At 45.8% G+C, this 23,380-nt stretch overlaps 1 protein-coding gene across 8 annotated transcripts in view; it reads left to right on the top strand.

The window, feature by feature from the left end:
• The window catches only part of ARHGEF5 (Rho guanine nucleotide exchange factor 5), a 36,848-nt gene that overhangs the window by 685 nt on the left and 12,783 nt on the right, over window positions 1–23,380 (top strand). Inside the window, exons 1-3 of one of the 8 annotated variants that reach the window (XM_040594961.1) lie at window positions 29–767; window positions 5,093–5,231; window positions 18,993–22,572. In XM_040594961.1, coding sequence (XP_040450895.1) covers window positions 5,178–5,231; window positions 18,993–22,572 — 3,634 coding nt within the window. In that variant the 5' untranslated portion in view covers window positions 29–767; window positions 5,093–5,177. The other 7 variants (XM_040594960.1, XM_040594966.1, XM_040594963.1 and 4 more) reach the window with 7 other exon arrangements.

The following is a 23,380-nucleotide window of genomic DNA, read 5'->3' as shown; positions in this document are numbered from 1 at the left end:
GCGGCGGCCTGTGCGGGATGGCGAGGCTCCGCGCCCCGCCGGCGGCGCCCGTGCCCCCCCTCCCCGCTCCTCCTCCTGCCGCCGGCGGCAGGGAGGGCCCCGAGCACAGGCCCGGTCCCAGCCTCAGCTGCCAGCAGCCGGATCCTCCTCCCGCAGAAATGGTGCCTCCCACGCAGGAGCCAGATCGCAGGGCGTTCGCTGGGCTTCCAGCCTCAGCCGGGCGGCCCGTGCCCGGGGCCCGGGACTCTCGGGGCTGTGCTTGAACTCTGGACACCTTGTTTTCCTCCGTGCTTTGCTGGCTGGCGCCTCGTGACTTTTATGGCCTGTCACGGCAGGGAGGCAGAGGAAGGAAAGGCGAGAGAGATACCTGCCCGCCGCTCGCTTCTCGGTTTCTGGCCGCCGCTTCGCAGCCCCAGCACCGCAGCAGCTCCGGGGCAGCCTGGGCGCCCCGGGCAGCCTGCCGGCGGTGGGGGGGGTGTCGAGCTCCCACGGTGCTGGCCTGACCCATTCCTCCCCCCCAGCATCCGTGTTGCCCTTATGCTTGACGCTTCGTTTATTCTCAGAGGTTGGATAAGACCTGGATCAAACCTGGTAGGGAATTCAGGGTCAGGGAAGGAGGTATCAGCTCAACTGGTCTGTGTTGACTTGTTGCAGACTTTGCCAAGGAGCTGCTGGATGTGGATGCTGTTGGCTTCTCCTTGAGCTGTGTGCCTGTGCCTCTCTGACCAAGCCACGTCTGTAATGTGGTGTTGAAGTTTTGTGACCAGGTGTTTTGGAGTTTCTCGTAATCTAAACGGCTTGTTGAAGATGGCCTGGATAAGGGCAGAGTCCTTTTAAAGGGCTGCATGGGAGGGAGGTGGCTTGGTTTAGAGGAATAATGTATGGGTGACCCAGATTTTGGAACTGCGACTGAATTGGGTGAGGAGGAGGCATCCATAAATGAGACTTTAAGTTGTACCAAATCCACATTCTTCTTAATTCTCAGTTATTGTTAACATTTGGAACAGCTCAGCTGGCTTCTGTGTAGAACCTCATTTTGGCCACTCATGGCTGAGGGTAGCATTTGCGCTGTACTGTCTGTGCAGTAGCCTGGTGATTCTGATAAATCTGTGAGTGGGATTATATGATCTAATTGCTAGGTGACTAGGCTTGAAGTTGGTACTCTTGCTGAAGCCCCCTGTTCCTGCTGCCCAAAATAGTGGGATGCAGGTACTTCTGCTGGGAACCTCTTGTGCATCCTGATAGATTTTGCTAGTAAGGGTTTGTTCCCTGGGACTTTTTTTTTATTATTATTATTATTCATTCCATCCTGTTAACTTTAGCTAGCTGTTCTTGCTTTTTTCTGTTGAGTTTTACCCTTTCTTATGGTTCACTTGCTTCGAGTGCTTTCTAGAGGTAAACAGATAAATTTTGCTGTAGTTTGGGTTTTTTTGTGGTGTGTGTTGGTTTTTTTAAAATGTACTTTGGAGTCTGGTTTAAGTGGGCTGTTTCATTTAATTAGTTTGTATTCCTGTAAATTATGTTCACGCTCCATGGTTATTCCAGGCAAAATTTAAGAAACAGCCTGCAAGGGATTTCATGTTCATAATTGGAATCACATTTTTTTCCAAGAATATTTGATTCTGAGAGTTAACTGTGCTTTCTGTCATCTGTTATCTTTCCAGTTTGATATTGGAGGCTTAGTTACTGTTTAGCTAAATTATACATAGCTAGCTTATTTCAGTAGTTATGCCTGGTAAGTTTTGCAATTCCTTTCAGCGTTGAAGTTCTTCACTGAACTGCTGTTGTATCTTTTAATGAAGTATTTAGAAGTGACTTCAGTGCAAGTGTAGTTGCGCTCTATTGTTTCAGCTCTTGGGCTGTACAGAGAGAAATTGTTTCCCTCTTCTGTGAGGTGATAGCAGAGTTGATGTTCATAGTATCAGCCATGTGGGGTCAGATGCCTTATTCTGACCCCTGGCAGGTATTTACATTTCCAGCTGTTATCGCTGCATTAAATCCAAAATTCTATTAGAAAAGTACCCAGTCTTGATTTCAAGATACCAAGTGATAAACTGCACTGGTTCCCCAGGTAAATTATTCCAACAGCTGATTACCCTCTCTAATTTCTTATCTCAATCTGTCCAGCCTGGTTCCTAACCACAAAGTCTTGCTACAAATTTTCATGCCGGCTTACAGAGCCTGTTGCTGCCAGGATGACACATTCCAGCAAAAAGGTGACCTATTGTACTGCAGTTTACAGCTGTTACCCATGTTAACCTCTTGCTTCTGGGAAGAGGCAATCGTGGAGCTGTAGTCACAGGGGGTATGATTTAGAGCAGCGGTTAAGCGTGCCTGGCTGCGATGTCTGTGTGCAGACAGGACTTTCAGGGAGGTGTAATTGAATGACTTGTGTTGCTTGGAACACAGCTTCACGTGATGGTTAATCCAGCATATCTACTGGCTGCCGCTGAAGGAACAATCCAGTTCTCATCCAGTTCTGACTGCGAGCTCCTGCAGTTTCCCTTGCATCGCATCTAGTGATCAAGCGGCCTCGAATAAGTTCAGTCACTGCTCAAACTGAAAATTAACCCCCTTCCCTAAACAGAAAAATATGACTTTTGGATCTGGAAGTTGGACCAGCCTGCTCTGTGGCCAGGTGGTGCTAGGTCTGATGCAGAAGGGTAGCATGCCACTGGGCATGAGAAATGTGGAGAGGGACTACTTCCAATAGCCGTCTCATGCCTGTGCCAGATTAAATGCAAGAAGGAATTGTACATTTAGTTCCTAATTTGTGCACTCAGGTGAACAGGCTGTGGTTGCACAAGTCCTCTCAGCTGACACTGCCATTCAAAGAAGCTGGCGTGCCTACCTGTTGTCATCCACATCAGTTCCCTGCTCTGGTTCGTTATAAGACTACATGCATGCCTATACCACCAGAAGAGAAAGGGCAGTGTGGTGGTGGGAATAAGGAAGGCAGAGGAGGGGACTCCTTTTGGCAAGCTGAAGAGCTTGTGAAACTAAAGCTTGAGATACAGAAATTATCACAAGCACACCTTACCTTAAATCTTAATGGAAGCTAATGTATTTTTTCACCGTCCTTTTGCAGCAGATGTGTGAGAATAGCTACCCTGATTTGTTCAGTAGTTCAGGTTAACTCTGTTGCCTGACTTGGGAGTACTGGCTTTAGCCAAGGCTGGGTTTAGCACAGCTGCATTTATGTCTTTGGTCAGGAAGTGTGTGTTTGAATTAGACTTCGTGTGGGAAGGAGCGTGTAACGTACAAAGGAGAAGTTCTGTGCCTTGGCTGTGATGTGCTGATGCCTTTGAGAGGTTCATCAGTGCAGAAAAGTTGCAAGCTAATGTATTTGTGCATTCTAGATGTGAGGTTCTCTGTCGGTTTTAGTGCCTGAGCAAGGTGGGGTACTCTTTTGGGAAAGCTTCACTAATCTTGTGTCTTCCATTAACACTGGCTTTCTTGCTCTTCTAGTGGAATTAGCTTGCTGGGATAAAATCCATTCCCCATCTATTGGTTTTAAATGCCATTCCTTCAAGTGTAATGCTGAAAACTGCAGGACACGTGGAACTGAGCCTGTGGTGGAGACTTGTCTTGAGCCCACGGTTTGGGGGTTGGATTACAGCTAGATGAAGTGAAAGAAGAAAGTCCTACGTCTTCAGTACAAGTTCAGCGCAAAGTCAGGGTGAGGGCTATTGGTTTTGATAGTGGAAAAACTTTAGAAGGGGGAAGGTGATTACCATGACATGTGTACAAATGTACATAGGTAAATAGACACACATATGTAAATGTATGTCTATATAGATAGATACATAGCACAAAATAGAGGCTGTTCTGATGCTAGAAGAGGTTGAGGAGGAGTGGCTATAGAAACTGTAATTGCATGGTATACAAGAAGTGAACTGAAGTGGGAGGAAGCACATGAACCTGCTGCTCAGAAAATACTGCGTTAAAGCAGAGCTGGCCATAAATTAGCTTTCTGAGAATGTATCCCATTTGCAGTAAGTCACGTAGAAGTGTGTGATGTTCAGACATCAAACCACCTCTTTGTAGTCTCAAATTGATCATCTAGCTGCACACAGATGCTCAGTGTGTGAGGTCCACTGCCCGTGGCCTTGCTGGTGCTCAGAGTACATTCGGCACTAGAGTTCCTGCTGCTGATCATACACAAAACTTCCCAAATCCTTACCTGGGTCAGGCTGAGGTGGTGCCCAGTGGGATCCACAAGCTTGGTGGTCCTGGCAGACCCAGCCTTGCCCAGGGTGTGACTGGAGGAGGAGAGGTAAGGAATGGCTGCAGCTTCATCCATGAATCCAACAGTAGAGTTTATGAATCCAAAATACACCGCTCTGGAGGGGAGGAGACTAGGATCCTGGTCACGTCAGGGCACAATTCGATTCATTCAGATCGCAGGAGCCCTGAGATAATCGGAACATGTGGCGCAAGGCGTGAGTTGGGTTACAAGCAGACCTGCAACCTGTTGGATGTGCTCGTTGTTCACAGCTGCCACAAGGTGGCCGCAATGGCTACACGTGCATGTTCACTTAATCGTAGAAATAGATGCCCAGGTCAGTGTTCAACTAACACATACACCGCCAGTGGGAGGAGGGGTGGCAAGAAGAAGACTCTTTGCCTGCAGTGTTACTGGGCAGCTACAAAAAGTAAGCATGTGTAAGTTTTATGGCATGTACACTTTATACTCCCAAGTTTAGAGGTGCAGTGTTCAAAAGTGCCTACATATATTCTTTGAATAACGTAAATCTTAACTGGGCCCTTACTACAGATTCCCGTCCTGTGAGGAGGTGCTAGTTTGTTGGTGTACCTTATTTCATAGGAGAAGGAAGGATGCCATACCAGTGCTTAGCAAAGCTCTGATGCTGTAGCTTGTATCTTTAGTGGGTCTGGTCTCTAGGAAAAAATCCTTTTGGAATGGATTAAGCCTAAGTCTCTGTTCGGATGCAGAATTTTTGCTGTAGGTATTCTATAGTGCAGTCATCAGAGGGTAACTCTAGACCTATGAAATGTAATCTAGCTGCAACATTTGAGTCAATCTCCTTTCTGAAGTACTCTTGAGATCACTGTCTTCTTTTTTTTACAGGTGAGGACTGTCAGGCTAATAGCAGTGAAGTTGAGAAGGTGCAGTATGTATCTATTTCCCCTCTGTTGCTGGATTTGTAGAAGAGATGTTCAGAGTATATCACCAGCCAACAGTGTCTCACTGTGCAGTATCTAGAATGGTGAGGATTTGGTTCTATTTGTTGGTATTGCAGAATGTCTCAAATAACTCCTCCCATTGTTTATTGCTTCTCTGCCTCTTTTTTTTTTTTTTTCTTTTTTTTTTTTTCTGTAACTCCTTTTGCACATGGAGAGATATTTCAGGCTTGAGTCTGAGTAGCATCCATATAGCTGGTGGATCTTATGGATGTTTTTAGAATGATGCACTTATCTCTCCCTTCTCTACCCCTCCCTAGGAAAGGTGTTTTCTCCTGGCAAAGTATGTTTCGGGTACAGGCAGGGAGAGGCTCAGGATGGGCACGGGGGGTGGCACTGAGAAGGCTGCAATACAGCACACAATCCTGTCAAGACTCTATGCTGTAACAAACCTTGGGGCAAAGAGAGGATGCTGTGAAGAGACGGCAAATGGAAGTAGGAGTATCCCTATTTTTATAGCAAATTATGGGTTTTGACATGTTTTCCTAAATGTGCAAGTGATTGACAGGCAGGTTTACCCCTCAAGTTGCCCAGCAGTTTCTTAAAAACAGTTGGTGCTGTGTTGAACTATGGGAAATATGTTACTGTATTGTTGTTCTCTTCCTCATCCCTGGGCACCACTGGGAAGAGAGGATGTTCTGAAAGGGAAGCAGTAAGATGTTCCTGTAGGCACAGGGTCAACACTGCTCATTTGAGTCAGAGTTCTGTGCCATGTGGAAGGCAGTCTTCCTCTGATATTGCTCATGCAGTCCACCTTATCTTTCTGCCCCTGCACGGTGAGTAAACTGAGCTTTCGTGTTTCAGAGAGCTGCAAGGAAAGGAAGATGAGCAATTTGGACATATGCTGGGGCAGTGAAAAGTGCCTTAGCCTCGAAGAGCAAGGCTAGGCATGCCAGTTGTGTCATTGTGGTGTGTGCTCTGACCAGTCACAGGGGAGGGTCAGGGACATAAAAAGCAGCCTAAAACTGTGGCTGTGTGTATAGAAAAATCATGACAGCTGAGTTGCCCAGTGGGTGTTATCAGACGTACCAGAGCCATTTTTCCTTCCTATACACAGCATCATTTTTACCTATTCAGCTGCTGGGTGTGTAATAATAGTGATATCAAAGGCATGAAAATAGGCATCTGAGTGTAAAAGGGGAAAAATGGATTGACTCTGACTCATAACAAAATGACTTTAAAAAAGAACAGAACAACATGGGATGTGCTGCATTGCATGTGCAATGAAAACTGACATGAGAAATCTCAAGTTCAGAAAGGCAATGTGGAAGAAAATTTGCTCTGAAATGTTTTTTTTTTTACTAGAATGCTGACTTTGAAAGATTAATTTAAAGATGGCATTGTATCACGTTTGGTTGTGACAATGGAAAAGAGTAAACAAAGTGCATATAAGGAAGAAAAAAAAAAAAGTACCAACAGATGCAGGAGCCAAATACAGAAGTGTTGAGGTAAACATATGCGAAAACACCAACTTGGCTTTAAAGAACAGTTTGGTAGAGAGACACGTTTTTGTGCTTAGAGGTGGCAAGAAATATCTGATGCTGTTATGTCCTGAGCTCATAAAATGGGTAGAATTGCAGAAAGGTTCTCATCTGAATGTGGACACCGTGAGAAATAGAAAACTGAATATCTGATGTATTTGAGGTTATGGGGTGGGGGCTTTCATTGACTGGCCAGTGAGGTCCCTACAGTACAAAAAGTATGATACCAGAGTAACACTAGTCTAGAATGAGCTGAAACAACTAATTACACACACCACTTTGTGTGAAAAATGTGTCTATTATTTGTACTAAACAATTCTGCAGCACAAAAGGGAAGTATCTTAGTAATGTGTTTGTAACTTCAAGAGCTTAGAGGCAAAAGGCACACAACGAAAGAACAGACTGAGCAGTCAATATATTTTTGTTGGTGAAGGGATTGCTTAAATAAGACTTTGCTTACGGTTGCAATCAGATACAGAGTTTATAACAGGGCTTTGCATATTCAGTGCACTGAGCAGCCACTCCCTGACTAATCCTCAGAGTATGTGAGGTAGGAGGGGTTGGTATTACCTCAGTTGCTCAGATGACCCTCAGATGGGCAGAAACTGCTGGAAACTGCCAGAATTGGGAACTGGCAGTCCTGCTGGATGAGGTCTGGGGATGAAGGCACAGTTCTTGGTTGCCTTGAAAAAATCTAGTTATAATCCTTCTTTAAATGAATGACAGCAGTGGGGAATTGAAGGAAGGAGAGCTCCTGGTATCCTAACATGCATGTTTCTGTTTCAGCCTGTATATGTTACTGATGATAACAGTTATCCTTCGTGGACCCACTATCTTGAAATTTCTAGCTGATAGCAACAGTGTTTAACTGCTCATAAGCTGTAGCTGTTAGTAGAGGCAAGGACTAAAAAAGCAGTCCTATGGGTGCATCTTTATCTCCTTCTCTTAAGGTAAATGCTAGTAGAGCAGGAAGAGCCAAAAGTTCAGAGTGCGGAGTGTTTCCCATGTGTGTGACAAAAGCAGTAATGCTGGTATCTCCTGTTGTGGGTATAGCTGTAATTGCACCTTCTTTAATGCAATTGCGTCTTGGGAGCCAAACTACTGTGATCTGTGTCATACCTCCTGTGTAAAGCTCTGCGAAGGGTGACAGAGTAGATTTGTCACATGAAGACGTGTGTCAGTGTTCTTCACTTCAACACCCTCATGGCGGTGAGTTGTAGCCAGATACAGCTGTCAGTGCTGTAGGATCTGCCACCAAGCAAGGCAGAGATGTTGCTCATAGAACAGTAGCTGGACTTGGGTTGTTAAACCTTCCTGCTTTTCTGGTCATCCTAGGCAAGGACCACTGCCTCAGCCTCTCGCTTTGCCTGCACAAGGGTGGGACCTTGCTTGTCTTGCCCTCAGCTCTCTGCCTTACTTGCAGTTCTTCTGCCCGCTTGCGCCAGGGACTTGCAAAAGTTGCTCACTTTGTGCCCCTGCCCCAGCCTGCTCGGTAAAGCGTTGGCCAGCTGGCTGGCACACGTGGAAGAGGTGGGGTGCTGGGTTCAGTAACAGTCAGCAAACGTTTGTGCTGAAGGCTGGGTTCCTCCAGTGCATCAGCCTGGCAGAGGTAAGAATGAAGACCCATTATTCCATACAGGAAGGTGTTTGGGAAGACAACTCTAAGCAGAGCTCTGGCTCTTCCCTCCCTCTTGGACATGGTCCACTGACACCCCCACCCCCTTCCCTGGTACCCTCCCAATCCTTCCCCCTTCAGGCACCTCTCTTAGTCTTAGCTTTCCCAAAATACAGTGATCATACCAGAATGTATTCTTTGCTGTTGGCTGTAGTGATTTTTTTAAAATTATTATTTATTTATTTTATGCCCAGCAAAGCATTTTGCTATGTGCCCAGTCCAACAAACTTGTTCAGGTGAGTCTGATGGACAGTGTCAGAAGTTATGACTGAGAGCTGCCTGTGAGGCTGAAGTGGAGGAACGCTGCTGTATCTCATTGAACTTGGGAGAGATGGGATGTTTATGTGTTTATTTATGCCCCACCGATCAAAGCGTGTTGCAGGTAATGGGAAAGGCAGCAAGCTGAGTCTTAGATTTCATTTAACTGGTGCCGATAGCTTCCCAGGGGAAGTTTCTCATTCATGCTAAAGTATGCAGAACTTCATTTAGAATATAGCATGCACGCTTGTGTGGGTTGGTGGGATGCGGGTGTACCAAAGACTGTATTCCTCAGCTGGAGCTGGCATTATTTTGTGATCATGTCATAAAAGAGGTAAAAGAAATTGTATCGGGTCTTTATTAGACTATTAGTCACGATGAGTGTTAGGAGTTAAATTATCTTATGTTCTATCTCACTAGCACACTGAAGTCATGAGCTTGGGATGAATTTAAGGCACATAGACCTTATTTTACTCCTCTGCATAACCATCTGATAAGGTGGGAACTGGTAGGGGAAGGAGAGATGTAGTTTTACATGCCACAGGGTTGAGGAAAAGGAAGCCGTAGGCCAGTCAAGAGTCAGAGTCAATGTCTTCAAGAATTGCCAAAGGGCAATCTCAGGATTTTAATTGCTCAGCTAATATCTGAAGAGCCATGGAGCCATCAAGGAGTACTATTTTAGGAAATACTGAAGGGTAGTGGTGGGAAGCAGAGTCCGCCCTCTCATTCATATGCAGAAAAATGAAAATGAGAGGAAGGATTAAAACATCTGCAATTGTTCCTTATGTATTGAAACTAATTTAATTATTAAAATGGTAAAAATATTGTAATTAGTACATCATAGAAATGCTAGTGATATTTCTAAGCTGCTATAAAAATCTATGCCTTAAATTAATACAGACTTGGAGCTGTACTGCATGTGAAATTATGTGGGCATAATTTTTGCCTGTTGACAGAGAAAATGTTGCTGAAACCGAGAGTATCAGTATTGTTGATCTGGTTGTTCTATTTCTTAATTTTTTTTAAGGTTGTACCTGTAGGGCTCTACTTTTTTTTTTTTTAAACTTTTATAATATGCTGTGTTAATTACAGTATTAGGAACTAATGCTAAATCTTAACTACAGCATCTGTGAGCTGTAATTACTACTATAAACTTTGAAATAAGGTAGTGGTAATTGGTGAAGCTAGTTATAAAAAGCGTTTCATAAGATTGATGTGTATCAGTTACACCATTCAAAACCCTGATTTATACAACTTGTCACTGCTTATTCTGAAAGACAGGGTTGCAAAAATGTCTTCCCCTCCCCCGCCATTGGGAGTATTTCCATGCTAGACTTTGCAGAGGGTTTGAGGAGGTTTCCAGGGCTTTCCCTAGCATCTCCTTCATGTTGTTACTTGTTTTGAGAGTTGCTTACAGGAGGCTGACTCCTTTGACTTCATCTGGCTGCCATGCTGTGTCTTCTTAGACCCAGTTCTTTGCTGCGGAGTGAAAGCTGCATTTGGGTTCACGGGAACCGTAGAGTCAGTGGCAATAATGAGACAAGGAAACATTAAACCATAAAATAATGGCTCCTTTGGAAATGGTTGTAGATCCAATTAGAATGTCCCGCTTCCCGTAGCGCCTGCTTCTGACCTGTAAAGGTAGCAAGCATGTTACTAGCAGAGGGCCAGTAGTGAGAATGTAAAATTTCCCTGCTCTGCTGCTACTGTTCTGCGTGGGCTGGTGAGGCTGCACCTGTTTCTGCGTTTGAAGTGCTTGGCAATCACACCCAACAAGACACCTACGCCCGAGCGTCAGGGACTTGCTTGTAGATCCTGGGTGTGGTTTCACCATACCTTAGGTCTAAGTCCAGGTTTCTGCCTTCCCGCTCTCTCGCCCGATGCCCAGCCTCTTGTTCCTGTCCACTCCTCGCAGTTGCAACTATGGCTTGTACATCTGCGTGTACGGCTACTGCAGGGACCTGTCGTATTTACCTTTATCGGTGGGGGTTTTTTCCCCTCCTGTGTCACACCTTTATGGCTGCTCACATCTCTCTGCTTCTGGCTTGGTTTTTTTTTTTTACTAGATAACTCCCTGAGCTGGCTCATGTATGGTCACGTGTGCCCTGGCACATGGGTGAAGATAGGAGCAACCTGGATGTGTATTGCCTTAATCTGTTCTGGATTTCAGGGTGTGACATCAAGTCTTAAGATTTATTAGGACCTGATTCTGGATGGCGTTGGATGGTTTGTACAGTCAGCAGCAGCAGAAGGAATTGAAGGAGCTCTACACTTTTTTTAAGACTGGACCGTAAACAGATGACTTTTCAGAATGTCTGCAAATACCTAAATTGTGCCTGATGAGTTTGATTATTCATCTTTGTTAACCCACTCAATACCACAGCATATTTCTTTGCCGGTCTTTTAGTTTCTGGTAGCTTGTGTAGCTCACTGGATCAGGTCTAAATATTCTGCGAACAGTTCAGTGTCATCAGTCCCGACTGCTTAAAAATAGTAACCAGGTAGAGGGGGAAGGGCGGAGTTGCCCTTGCTCTTGTTAGTCACAAGTTAAGGCTTAACATTTTGGCTTAAAAACATTGAGATAAACCCAGACAGCAAGATCTAATTTTTGAGCCATACTTTGTTTTCCAGGCCTTTTCCACACCCATTAAAGGCCAGACATGTATTTTTCTTAATTGTAAGCCAAAATTCTCACATAACCACATGATTCTAGGAAGTGGGACTAGATGAAAAACAGAAAATATTGTGATGTGCACAATAAACTTATGCCAGTTGGCCGTGCAGGCGTTACACCATGAGTAACAACAAGTTTTCCATGTGTTTGCATTAGTACCTTCCTATTCAGCACCCACACAATTCCTGTGGCTTTGGGTGTGTGAAGCTGTTTTTCCACGGGGAGAGGGAAGGGGTCCTCGCTGGTGCTTTCCCACATTTACATTTCTTCTAACATTTTATTTGTATCTAATACTTTTTGTTCCCAATAGCAAACATGTCTCATTGTGCTTGTTAGCTTCTTCGATCTAAGCACACCAATTACATTTCCAAGACAGAGTGGCTTGTTCCCCGAAAAGCTGGGTTAGGAAACAGTTGTACCAAAATCTGTTTTCCCCACACACATCCCTGTATCCCTTTTGGATGGATCTTTTTTTGTTTCTTCTTTAGCTGCAGTTTTCAGTATAAAGCTGCCAGTATTGCCAAGTATTTTTGGTTATGATACAAGTCTCATAACATTTTTTTTCACGTTTTGTAAAAAAATCTTATTACTGGAGTCATAAGGTAATTAGAACCTCTATGGGGAGCCAAGGCTGAAAACATGCATTCTAAAAGCTCAAAATGAGGACAAGTGTGTTCAAAATTTTTATTGTTGTTATCTCGTGATATGTTGATACCAACAATTTTTTGATTGCTATTTCCAGCTGATGGTACTAAGAATATTGAAGCCAGATACACAGTACAAGTTTTTGCTGTGTGTATAGCTGTTATGACAGATGAAGTTGTGCTAGTAGAAGTCGTTAGCATGGTATGATACACAAATGCAGCTTTGTTAGTATTTTAGGAATTGCTTTGGTTGCAGAGGTTATGCTTTACCTATTGATACAAAATTAGCACTTTGCCAGTATATCTACTGCTGGCTGGGTGTATTTTGCTTTATAGCTTATCAGTGGTCCCATATTGCTAAAATGTTCCAGCTTTGTATCCTCTATAGGGCTCTGACAGCTATCAGTAATGGCAGCAAGAAATTGTACAGTTTTCAACATAGAACTTGATCCAGCTGTGAAAGAGGTTATAATATGTGTTTGCCAAGAACATCAGACAGGATAACTTTGGAGGCCCCTTCTGCAGGGGAGGACAGTTTGTTCCAGTTTAGTTTGCTGAGTATTGTTCATCCTTATCTGTCTGTAGCTGAACTGTGCTCAGGACTGGTATGGGTGATGTGACAAGTGTGCTCAGCAATGGTTCCACTGTGCTGTCTGGGCAAGGCCAAGCTTTCAAGTGTGTTTCCAAGCCCTTTGAAGTTTTAAGCATTTGCATCTGTCAAAATGGTTTGGTGCGAACATTAGCATTCTTTAATCTGAGACTCAAAAACAGCAGCGTGGGATTCTGGCTCACGCTTCTGTAGCATAGTAAGAGACTACAAAATACCTGCTGCTAACTGGAGAATCTCCCCTATCTGGGTCCCCGTTCACTGTGTTCAAAGAGAAACTGGGAACTCCTGTAGTTTATAGCAAACCTGCTATCTAGGAATGTCTATGCTGCTAGCTGCCAACACTGCATAAAAAAAATCAGTGTACATCTCTGAAGTCCTTACCTCCTTTTGTGCCCCAGATGTTTCTGTCAGTCATCTCTCCATCCCCACAGTTCGCAGAGGGACCTGCGCAGAACAACGTGCAGTGAATCTGTGCCTTGCTTTCACTGCGGGGGTTCTTCTGCCCGGTAGTGTCAATAGTCTCTCTACTAAGCTACAGCACGGAGAGCCATACACCATTCTTCTTTGTTCCCGTACTAGAAGGATGCAGATATCAAGGCTTATCCATTGCTTTTATGAACATAAAACTTAAGCTCTGCTTTAGTGAACCGGGTGTTTTGATATACAGGTGACCCCTTTTTATCTTAAGACTGAATCATTTGTATTGCACCTCTGGGAAGTGCAATCCAAGCCACGTCTTCGCTTGCTGTTTGGCAAATGTTCAGTAGCAGTTTCCAAGGTGAAAATTTGTTCTACCCAAAATTATGATTCTTTGGTGCTTTTTTTTTTGTTAGCATTAAGTATTACAATCTACTTAAATGGAAATGAATGTAGGAAAGGTATAATTTTTTTTTCTCAATTAGTGAATCACTAGATAATTAATAGACTCAATATATCTTGAGTGTGCCTACCGTGACTGAAAGCTAGTGAGATGCTACTGGGAGTGTTAAATCTCAGTCAGATTGTCTGCATCGGTGTGACTGGGAAGTCTCATTCACTTTTCCCAAGCTTCAGTAGCAGCTCGGATGCGTTTTCCAGGAGATCAGGTACTATTGTCAGGTTTGTTTTTTCTCCTCTGCCTAAAACACTTGAGGCAGCTGCTGCTTCCCAGGATACTAACAGCATGTAGACCATTTAGCACAGCAGTAGACTCTGTTATTTTGGCACATAGTTTTTTTAGATTGCTTTACTTGTTCGATATGTTTTTTCCTTCAGCAGGCTCTGTTCGTTCTCCGTACCCTCAAACGGAAGGTAGTAATGTTGCCATGTAACATTACTTCCCTCCTTAATTCTTATCTCTAGTGCCCTGTGTAATCTCTTCCCGAGCTCAAGGTTTTTGACCCCACTCCTTCAACTCTCTCAATGGGCTGTATGGTGATAGAGCAGCCATGGTGCATGTGTATTGGTAACAGTTTCTTTGCAGAGGAATACATGGAGAAGGCATCTCTCATGTGGAGGGGGTATCCAGCTGAGAAAGCAGGCTTAAGCATGGCATGAGTAGCTCGACCAAAAATGCAAAGTGAGACTTGTCATAGGGCAGGCTGTGTGTTGGAGCAGTTGCATCGACCCCTTTCCAGAGTGTCCCACTGTACCGGGGAGAGATGGTAGTTCTGGTGACTCTTCTCTGGCACGGTGAGCCCTGGATTTTGTATGGAGAAAGGCAGGCTCTGAGCCAGCCCCCGCTGACCCGGCTGCTTCTAACGTGTATCTGAACTGGGTGATGGAGGTCATAAAGCCCAGCTGAAATAGCAGGAGGGGGCTCAGGGCAGCCTTGTTGCTCCTCAGGTGGGTGTTACAGCCTACGCAGAGCTCTTTCCTGCCAGCAGTTAAAGCTAGCTTTGGCATTTCAACACCGGGCTGCGGCCCTGCCGGCACGAATGTATGCCCAGGCGATGGATTGCTTGGGAGAGCCTTTGTTGTCATAAGGAAACCCGTGTCCTTGCCTGCGCCACTCGGGGGTGGTTGTGAATGGCTTTCTCCTCTCACGGCCAGAAGCTCTGGCTGCTGCCTGGGTGACAAGGAGGCGAGCCGGGAGAGCCCCTGGTGCACCGGCTGCGGCGGGGGGGAGCGGACAGGGCAGCCCCCCCCTCCCCTCCCCCCCCCCCCCAGCCTGTTCATGGGGGGAGCGGGCAGGGAGCACGGGCGGCCCGGGGGTTGGCAAATGTTCAGTAGGAATTATTTATATTACCAAATATATATATTATTTGGGGGTGTGTGTGTGTATATATATATAATTTGGTAATATATAATATTACCAAATTGCTAAATAATGCTGCGCTGAAAGCTGGGGCTGGCCCCGGTTTGGGAGCAGGAGGATCGCGGGGCTCCGCATCGCTCCGTGCTGCCTTGTTTCCTGGCTAGCTGAAGGGCTTGTCTGTGCTTGATAGCACTTGTTATTCCTCCTTTCTTGTTTGTTGGAGGGGGGTGGGTGGGGGAGGTGAGGTACTTGCTATTTAAAACCAGAAGTGTTTGTCATCTCCATCCAGGTGAATTAAACCACACTGGAAGGAAGTATGACATTCACTTTGCCTTTTGTAATCTGGGAAAGCTATGGGTGGATGCAGTACATCATTGCAGGAATTGCTTTGTCCACTGGTGCTTTCACTGCTGTCCTGTTTTGCGTATCTGGCTACCTACTGCACCCTTCCCCTCTCAAATTTTGTGCTCTGTACTACCATATGACCAAGCATTGCCCCTTTTTTTGTTGTGCTGGAATGGGGCCAGCTGCACCCTCTCACAGTTCCAGCTTGCAGTGAGTTTGTGTACCCAGAGTCACCTACAAGTCAGGTGCATGTGAACTGCAGTCCCGGATTTCCAGGCCCTCTTGGAAGAAGAGCATATGAAGAAGTGATGGCAAGTTCAGCATCTGATCCAGGGAGATGTGAAAGATCAGTAAGTCCCAGCAGTGGTTAGGTGAGGCTTCTGGGAGAGTTTGTGTAGCCTGCTGGAAGCTGGCAGTTGCCAGATAGGCTTCTGTGTGCCTGTCTGTCATGTTATTTGCCTTACTGCAAATGCTAATTGAAAGTTTGCTTGGGCTAGCACAGCTCCTGGGGGTCTCCTGGGCATTCCTCTGGAGGAGGACCAAGCTGACCTGAGGTGGAAGCATAACATGGCCATGCTCGTAGGCAGTCTCTTCTGGTAACTGCCGGGCTTTGTACGTAGCTTCTCTGTATGTGAAGGCTACAGGTGTAGCCAGGTTTGTTTTATTTCCTCTCCCATCTCCATGAAATCCTTATTGCAGAGGTATCTGCCTCTTTCATTACAGTGCAGCAGTCTTCAAGCAGGAACTTAACTGTTCCCCAGACTAGTTAAGTCCTCCCCCACTGTCTCTGCAGAAAGTTTGTCCCTTCTCCTGCCTCACTTCCCAAAGCTTCTCTCTTGCTTTCCCTGAGGTGTGCAAAACACCTGGCAGTAATATGAGGAGACAAATCTCACTTGGCAGCTTCCAGCACTGATCTCCTGTGCACCTCCCTCTACGCTGTCTCCCAGTATCATCATGGAACTGCTCCAAATGCAGCTTTAAACTTGTCCTTTCACCTGTCCAAATCCCTTGCAACAGAGCCAGGGAAGTGGAAACTGGGTCCTTGAGCTTAATAAGAGGAAAATCAGTGCTGTATACATCTGTAACAGCACAGTGAGCAACAATTCTTCTTCCTCTCACAAAGTGTGGGCTTGAGTTTGAGGATTTTGCTATTCAGACCCTTCTTCATGGGCCATCCTGTCCTTAGTAGTAGTAAATGTTCCTTAGCCATTAGCTTGTGTCCTAGACCGCCTGTCCCCCTAAACAGTTGTCTCTGCTCCTGGGGAGCCCATGTTTGAAAACTGTATTAGGTGTGAGAAGTAACACTTTTCTAGTCATTAGCAGAAGAGACTCACTTAGGTAGCTGGAATTGTTAAGAGCAGTGTAGCACAAGAGTGACCTGATGTGATCATGGAACCTTTGTTAAAGAAGGGGTAGATGTACCTACTGGGGGCAGCGTAAGTGAAGTTGATCCTGCCCTGGGCAAGGTGGCTGCTTACAAGTGTATGACCCGGCTCTTTTCTTGTGCTCTGCCAAGCTCTTGTGTTTTTTTTTTTTGTTTGGTTTTTTGGGGTTTTTTTTTTGTTGGTTGTTTTTTTTCCTGGGCTGGAGCTTCTTCCTGACAGTCCTGTGCAACAGTTCCCATGTGCAACAGGTTCAAAACATGGTTTAGCAGCACCGAAGTAGTTTACTATTAGCTGATAGCAGTAAAATGTGGCAGAAAGTCCCATGGGAACTTTCGGAATAGACATATCTCTTTGAAACATGGTGTTTATTGTTATTACCTGTTTACAACTACTTACTTTCTGCTTAGGGGGGTGTTCGGGGTGTCCAGATTGCTAAATAATCCCAGTTTTGGCCCAGTGCTGTAAGAAAGATTCTTTCCAATATAAACAAAAATAAAAAAATTACATGAGAAAAAATACTTGGGAGCAAAGTTAATTAATGAGTTAACTCAATTTTTCCCTGCTTTTTAAAAAAGCTAAAGATGATGACAGTCCCCACAACTGAAGTGTATGCAATGCTTCAGCTCTGACTCCAGAGCATGGGCTTATTGCTTTCAGAGCAGGTGTTCTGTTTCATGTGACATGAAGAAAAATATAAGCTAAACCAGCTTTCGGGTCAGGCATGCCTTGGCCATGGAGTTAACTGGGACAATTAGTCCAGATGTAATCATACCTTTATTGCTTTTACTTTCTGTGTGGGATCAGGAAGTGTTACTTGTGACTATAGAGTCACTTCAGTACAAGGAAATTGCCATTGATCTCAAAGATTTCTCTTTCCGTGAAGACACTTCCCTTTCTCTGTTTGTGAGTCTCCCAAGTTGAAATTGTCACACACATGCACCCCCCTCAACAGCAGTTGAAACCCTGGAAAAAATGCCGTTCTTAAAATAGTAGGGAAATTTGGAATGCCAGAGGAAGAAATAGTGTATAGATTTGGTTGTTAGTTTTGAGCAAGAAAAGGGAAATATTTTTGCATGAGTTTTTTGAATGGTTCAGAGCCAGGCCTTGGGGCTTTTTTTGCCACTAAACAGCTAGCCGGCTTTTACCTGAGGATATGTGGAATGGTTTCTCAGACCAAAAGATGCAGGATGATGCATTCATGTCTGGAAACGCAGACATCTGTAAGGTCGGTTAAAGGAGGACAACACTGAAGCTTTATTCAGGGGGAAGTCTGGCTGTGGCTACACATTGCAGGAGATCCTTTGGGGCTAAATTACAAGCTGTGGTATGACTGCGAGGGTACCCAGCGTATGTGAAGCAGTAATTTATAAACCATTTCTGATAAGCAGGGGATAGGGAATAGGGGGGACAGGCTGGAACACTGAAGAAAGTGTCCCAGAGGCAGAAGAAAAGAGAGGAGAGCCACTAAGATTTGTCTCTTTCTCATGTCTTTTAAGGTAGGGATTGTGGGTCATGGGATAGGTAGAAGCCGGAAAGATAAAAGTAGTGAATCAGATTCTACCATCCGTTTTGCAGACATTTCCCAAATGTACATTCCCTAGTGCTTTGTCATGTCTGAACTGCAAATGCAATAATGGATGGGAAATTCCATTATATCCTTTAGGAAACCATCCAACAAGCCTGAGATGACTTCCTACTGCCCCCCCCCCCCCCCCCCCCCCCCGAGTAGACTAAATGATGATACAATTTCTCTTTGTAGTCTGTAGACACTTCCACAGGCACCAGAGGTGCTCCTCTCAACCCATGTGGTTTACAGCCTTCAAATATCTTGTGTCTTGTGTCATGTCCTAGTTATCTGTTAATCAGGTTCTTACACTGCTGTCTTGTTAATCAATTCCTGTGATCAGTTGCAATAAGGCCCTGTGGTGCACATGTGTACGGAGATTTGTAAAGACAGCCTTCAGCTCTGAAGTACAGGCAAGGGCCTGTTGAAATCAGAGATCTTTAAAATTCAGCTAGCAGCTAGAAGAGGCCATGAGTATTTGTCTACCATGCCCTGCAAAAATAAATGGAGATTTTGATGATTTTCTCGTTGTCTGAATGCCTTCTGGTATCCCCTTTTGGGTTTGAGATAGCTAGCCATGGCCAGCACTTTCCATAAGTTGCATTGTGGCTGTTAGGAGAGATTATCATCTCTGTTCTTTGACCAAAGTCACTTTCTGGATTTGCATGTAAAACTAAAAAGACACTAGTCGATTTATTTTGGTGTTACTCTCATACTGCAAGCTTACACTGGGTGTTTTGTTTACTTTCAGTTGTTTCCCAACTCTTACCACCCACTGAGTATGTTTTTTTGTATTGTTTTGTTTTTTTTTTTTTTTCCTCAGCTGCATTAGTACCTGTTTTGAAAAGTCTCTTAAGCTGATTAGCTCCACTGTATCATTCTGTAGTAGTAACAGCAAAATGCATTTTTCTTTAGCAGGATGTGTTACTGATGGAGTCTGAAGAAACCAGTGAGGGAGGTACCACTCCCCGAGAAGCCAGCAGCGTCACTGGGGAGGTTTGGGATTCTACAGCAGTTGAAAGAGAGCATCATGCCCCTCACGCATCAGCCGAAATGAGCAACAGCCTGTCTGAATCTGCAAAGGGAGCAGAGCTCAGCACTCCTGAGGACTGCCTTTCTGCTCCAGGGAAAGCAGCAGAGATGCTGGGCAGACCCTCTAACCCTCTGCAAAAAGTGCCAGCAGGATTGGAACAAGAGCAAGGTGATGCAGAGCCTCAAAAGGGACTCTTGGAATTGGAAAGAGAAATGCTTTTAAGTGAGGGTGGACTGGATTGTTCTCTGAAACTTAAGCAAGTAGAGCTGGTTGACCTGGAAAGCAACCAGGACTCTTCTCTCAGCGCAGTCCAGGATGGGCCAGACCCTGGCAGTGCCATCCTGCAGGCTGTGGACCTCAGCACTGAGTTTCCTCAGAGCCAGGCAGAATTGGCACTTTGTGGCTCAAACTCTCAGGCTCAACATCCAAAATACCCTTTGGCAGATGCCATTTCCTCTCAGAGAGAGACACCTAAGTGCTTCTTGGTGTGTAAAACTGTTTCAGAGGGGCATTATAAGGCTGAACCATTTCTGGATAGCCTCTCCATGGATTCTTTGCAGGAGGTTGATGCTGGTGCAGAGCAGAAGCAAAGCAGCAAAAACGTGGCAGCACCAATTCATGAGCAGCCTACCTCAGAGGAAGCAATAGATGACATGGCTAAACCTCACATTTCTGAAGACACTAAGGAAAGCATAAGAGCACTTGAGGGTCTGGAAGAGAATATAGAGTCTTCCTTTTCCCATCAGTTGTCTTCCACCTTAGCAGATGACAGCCAGATAAGTTCACTACAAACAGAAGGCAACACCTCAGCTGGTGAAACAAGGAATAGCAGTATGGTCAAAGAGCAGGGAACAGCAACGGTTCCTAAAGAAAACTCATCCACTTCTAAATGCCTTCATCTTGAAGACAACCACAGAAAAACAGAGAGCAGACCTGCCTCTCAAACAGAGAGTGCCTTCCAGGTAAAGGATACTGCTAAAAAAAATGAAGAAATGAGTACTTCACAGCATAAGGAACCAGCACAGGAGGCAGTGTCTGAACTTCAGCAGGAAGAAGAGAAGAAAGAGTGCAAACTGCAGAATCTGCTGGAAGAAGGGAAATCTTTGGAGCCCAAAGATCAGAAAAGCAAGGAGCTAAATGAGAAGAAACAACAATTGCAGATGGAAGACCTCAATCTGGAGGCATCAGCTTCCAGGTCAGAGTTATCTTCTGTTCTCAGGCATAATGTGGACTTGTGTGGTTTGGAAAACGTTTTTTTGGCTGAGCAAACAGGATCAGCATTTCCTCCTAGGGAGTCTGTCTCTGTGGATCAGTATCCTGGTGAGGATGTACTGCTGAAAGCTTATGCCACAGAAGCAGGTTCTGGACGTCAGCCACTCGCTGTTAGCTCTCTGTCCTCAAATAACCTGAATGCAGTGGGTGAAACTCCCGTGGTGCCTCCACACACATGCCATATCTCTGACCAGGCAGAAGACCTAGAAGACTCTGGCCGCTTTTCCATTGGTGGTCAGGATATTGGAGAAGCTGACTGGGATGACAGGACAAGACTGGGCAGGGAGGATGAGCATAGTGATGGGCATGGAAAGGCTGTCCAGAGGCTTGATAAAAGAGGTGCAGCTCTTCATGGAGGAGTGGCAGCACTTTCTAGTGCAGAGAACCCAGAGGCTTCTGTTCTACATCCTTCCTCAGGTACCAAGAACTTGGAGCCACCTGATTCCATAGATCCTCATCCCATTACAGAAAATTTGGGAAAAGCTGAGCTTCAGGTCTTCATTCCAGCTTTACCTCCAGAGCTTGCCTCTGTGGCTTCAACATCTGGCCCACAGCAAGAGGGTGCTAGCAGAATGGCCTCCTTGACCCCTGAGGACTGTCCTGGCACCAGCCTGAACAAACTGCTAGACTCTGTAGAGAAGCCAGCCAACCAAGCTGCTTCTGTACAAGTGCGGGACCCAACATCAGGGGAAACTGCTCGTGTAAGTACTGATCCAGGGGAGGCCAACATTTCCCATGAACTCCTTATTTCTGAGGAAGGCTTTCATGAAGACCTTAGTGGCCAATCTTCTTTCTCTGTAATATACCCAAGCTGTCTTCCTCTAGAGAGGAGCCTTCCTGAGGGCAGGAGGACTGTGGCTGTCATTGCAGGGCCTCTGGAACCACCCCAAGCACCAGGCAGGACTTCCACTCCCCTGAACCACCCAGAGACAACTCAGCAAAAACCCCCAGAAGAAAGTGCCATTATCCAACAAAAAGAAATGGGAGTACCTGTGGATCATGAAGCACAAGAAATGCCTTTATTTGATCAGTCTGACTGTGGTTTAAACCAAAAAGAGCCTGGATCCAGAATCTCCAGTGTCCTGAGCACCCTAACCTGGCCCTCTGAAGAAGATATGGTCTTTGCCGTGAGCCAGCAAGAACAACCTCTGTCCCCTGCATCCCATTCAAGCCTACCTCTGGTGTCTGAGCCTGATGCCAAACAGCTTCCTCGCCTTCCTTCCCTTGCCCGAAGCCCCAGGCAAACTCAGGCCCCTGCACTTAATACAAATCACCTTGCCCGACCTCCAGCCCCTGAAAGTTACCAGCCGCTGGCTCCTGTACCCTACTCCAGGCCACATCTCAACTGTGGTATGTATGATAGTAAGTTACTAGCCACTCACCCTACTATAAGCCATCCTCTGCACGCTGCTGCCTCTCTGTCTGATTCTAATACTGTGGCCTCTGCTTCTCACAGAGAAGATGTAGCAGAGAAAGATGACCTTGTTCCAGTAACTAGAGAGTGGGATCTCAGTGACTCAGGTACCCATACAGAGACTTCTGATGACTCAGGGGTCAGTTTGTTGGCCAAAAGCTTTTCTGCTGTTGGAAATGAAGCATTGGCCGGCTCCTCTGACGCCAGCCCTGAAACAGCAGGCCACCACGTGGATATACAGTATGGAAAATCTTCACCTGACCACCCTTCTTGGCCCTCGCTGGAAGGCCTGATAACATCTACAAACTCCAAGAGCCGGGACTCTGCACAGCCACCTCCAATGCTAGCATTCACCAATCCAATCCATTTCCTCCAGCTCAGCCCTCCATCACCACCAACCACCAGGACGGCCTGCCAAGAGGAGGACATCTCAGGGGAGCTGCGATGGGAGCAAGAGGCAGATGTCTTTGGTGTGGACTCAAAGAATGTCCAAGCTCCATTGGCATTCACAGAGAAAACAGAAAGTGAGAGGAGGATCAAGCAAAGGCTGGAAGGAGAAGGTGGGGAACACCACTTGGTAGCTCAGCCAAAGGAGGAAGTGCCCAGACACTCACCCTTGGAGAAATCATCAAGTTGGCCAGACAAAAAATCGGTCAGGGTAGTTGCACAGGAGCCAGCACCCAATCAAGAAAACCCAATTAAACGCCGAGTAAAAAGCAAGGACTGGCACCGTCAGGGCCTGAAGAGGATGTCAGTACCACCAGACATCTTGCAGGGTGAGTCCCCCCCATCAAATTTACTGTAGATACCAGAAACACTGGATTAAATTAAATAGGCAATGTGATAGAGAGGTCTGAGAGCTGAGAGCTCAGCATTGCTCTCGTGCCTTTCTGGTAGTACTCCTCGCTGCAGCCCTGCAGCCCCTTGCTGTCCTGCCCCAAGCTCCCCGCTCCCAGCTCTTCCCTAGCTCTTCCCTACGGCCCTGTAACCAGTACATCCTGGTGGTTCTGAGTAGGGCAGCATGCTGGGGCTCAGTCCCCTCATTTCACACTAACACCTGCAACAGTGAGGACCCCTCACCCCTCAACTTCGCATCCAGTTTCTCTTCTTGTCCCTTCTCCGTGTCTGGCGATCTGTCACCCTTACTCGGTAAGAGGGGCTATTTTGCCCTACCTGCAGGAATGAGTTTCTTGGTGGGGCCGAGTTCAGAGCTTCTGCTCGTCACCTCCTGCTGCCATCACATGGCCGCTGCGTTTTGCTGCACTGGTAGCAGCCCATTCCCAAGCAGTAAGGAAAACACGTGCACACATCCTCAGTCATCCGGATCTGTTCCCGCATGTTTTAGTTCCTTCTGTATTTGCTACCTGCCTTTCTTTTGCAGCTGACACCTTTAAATCCCTATTTGACCTTCTGAAAGAGATGGTCTTCCTGAGAATGTAGGATTCCTGAGAACAGATAAGAAGGCAAATTTGTCAAATCCAAGGTCCTGGCTTTCATAAAAGCCAAATAAATCACTGATGTCACAGATCGAAAACATGCATCTTCTGTAATGCAGCTCATTTAGACAGTACTTACTGTCAAGAT

The sequence above is a fragment of the Falco naumanni genome, chromosome 5 (genome assembly GCF_017639655.2).
Source record: "Falco naumanni isolate bFalNau1 chromosome 5, bFalNau1.pat, whole genome shotgun sequence".
NCBI classification, from domain to species: Eukaryota; Metazoa; Chordata; class Aves; order Falconiformes; family Falconidae; genus Falco; species Falco naumanni.
This window is presented reverse-complemented; position numbering and strand designations above follow the sequence as displayed.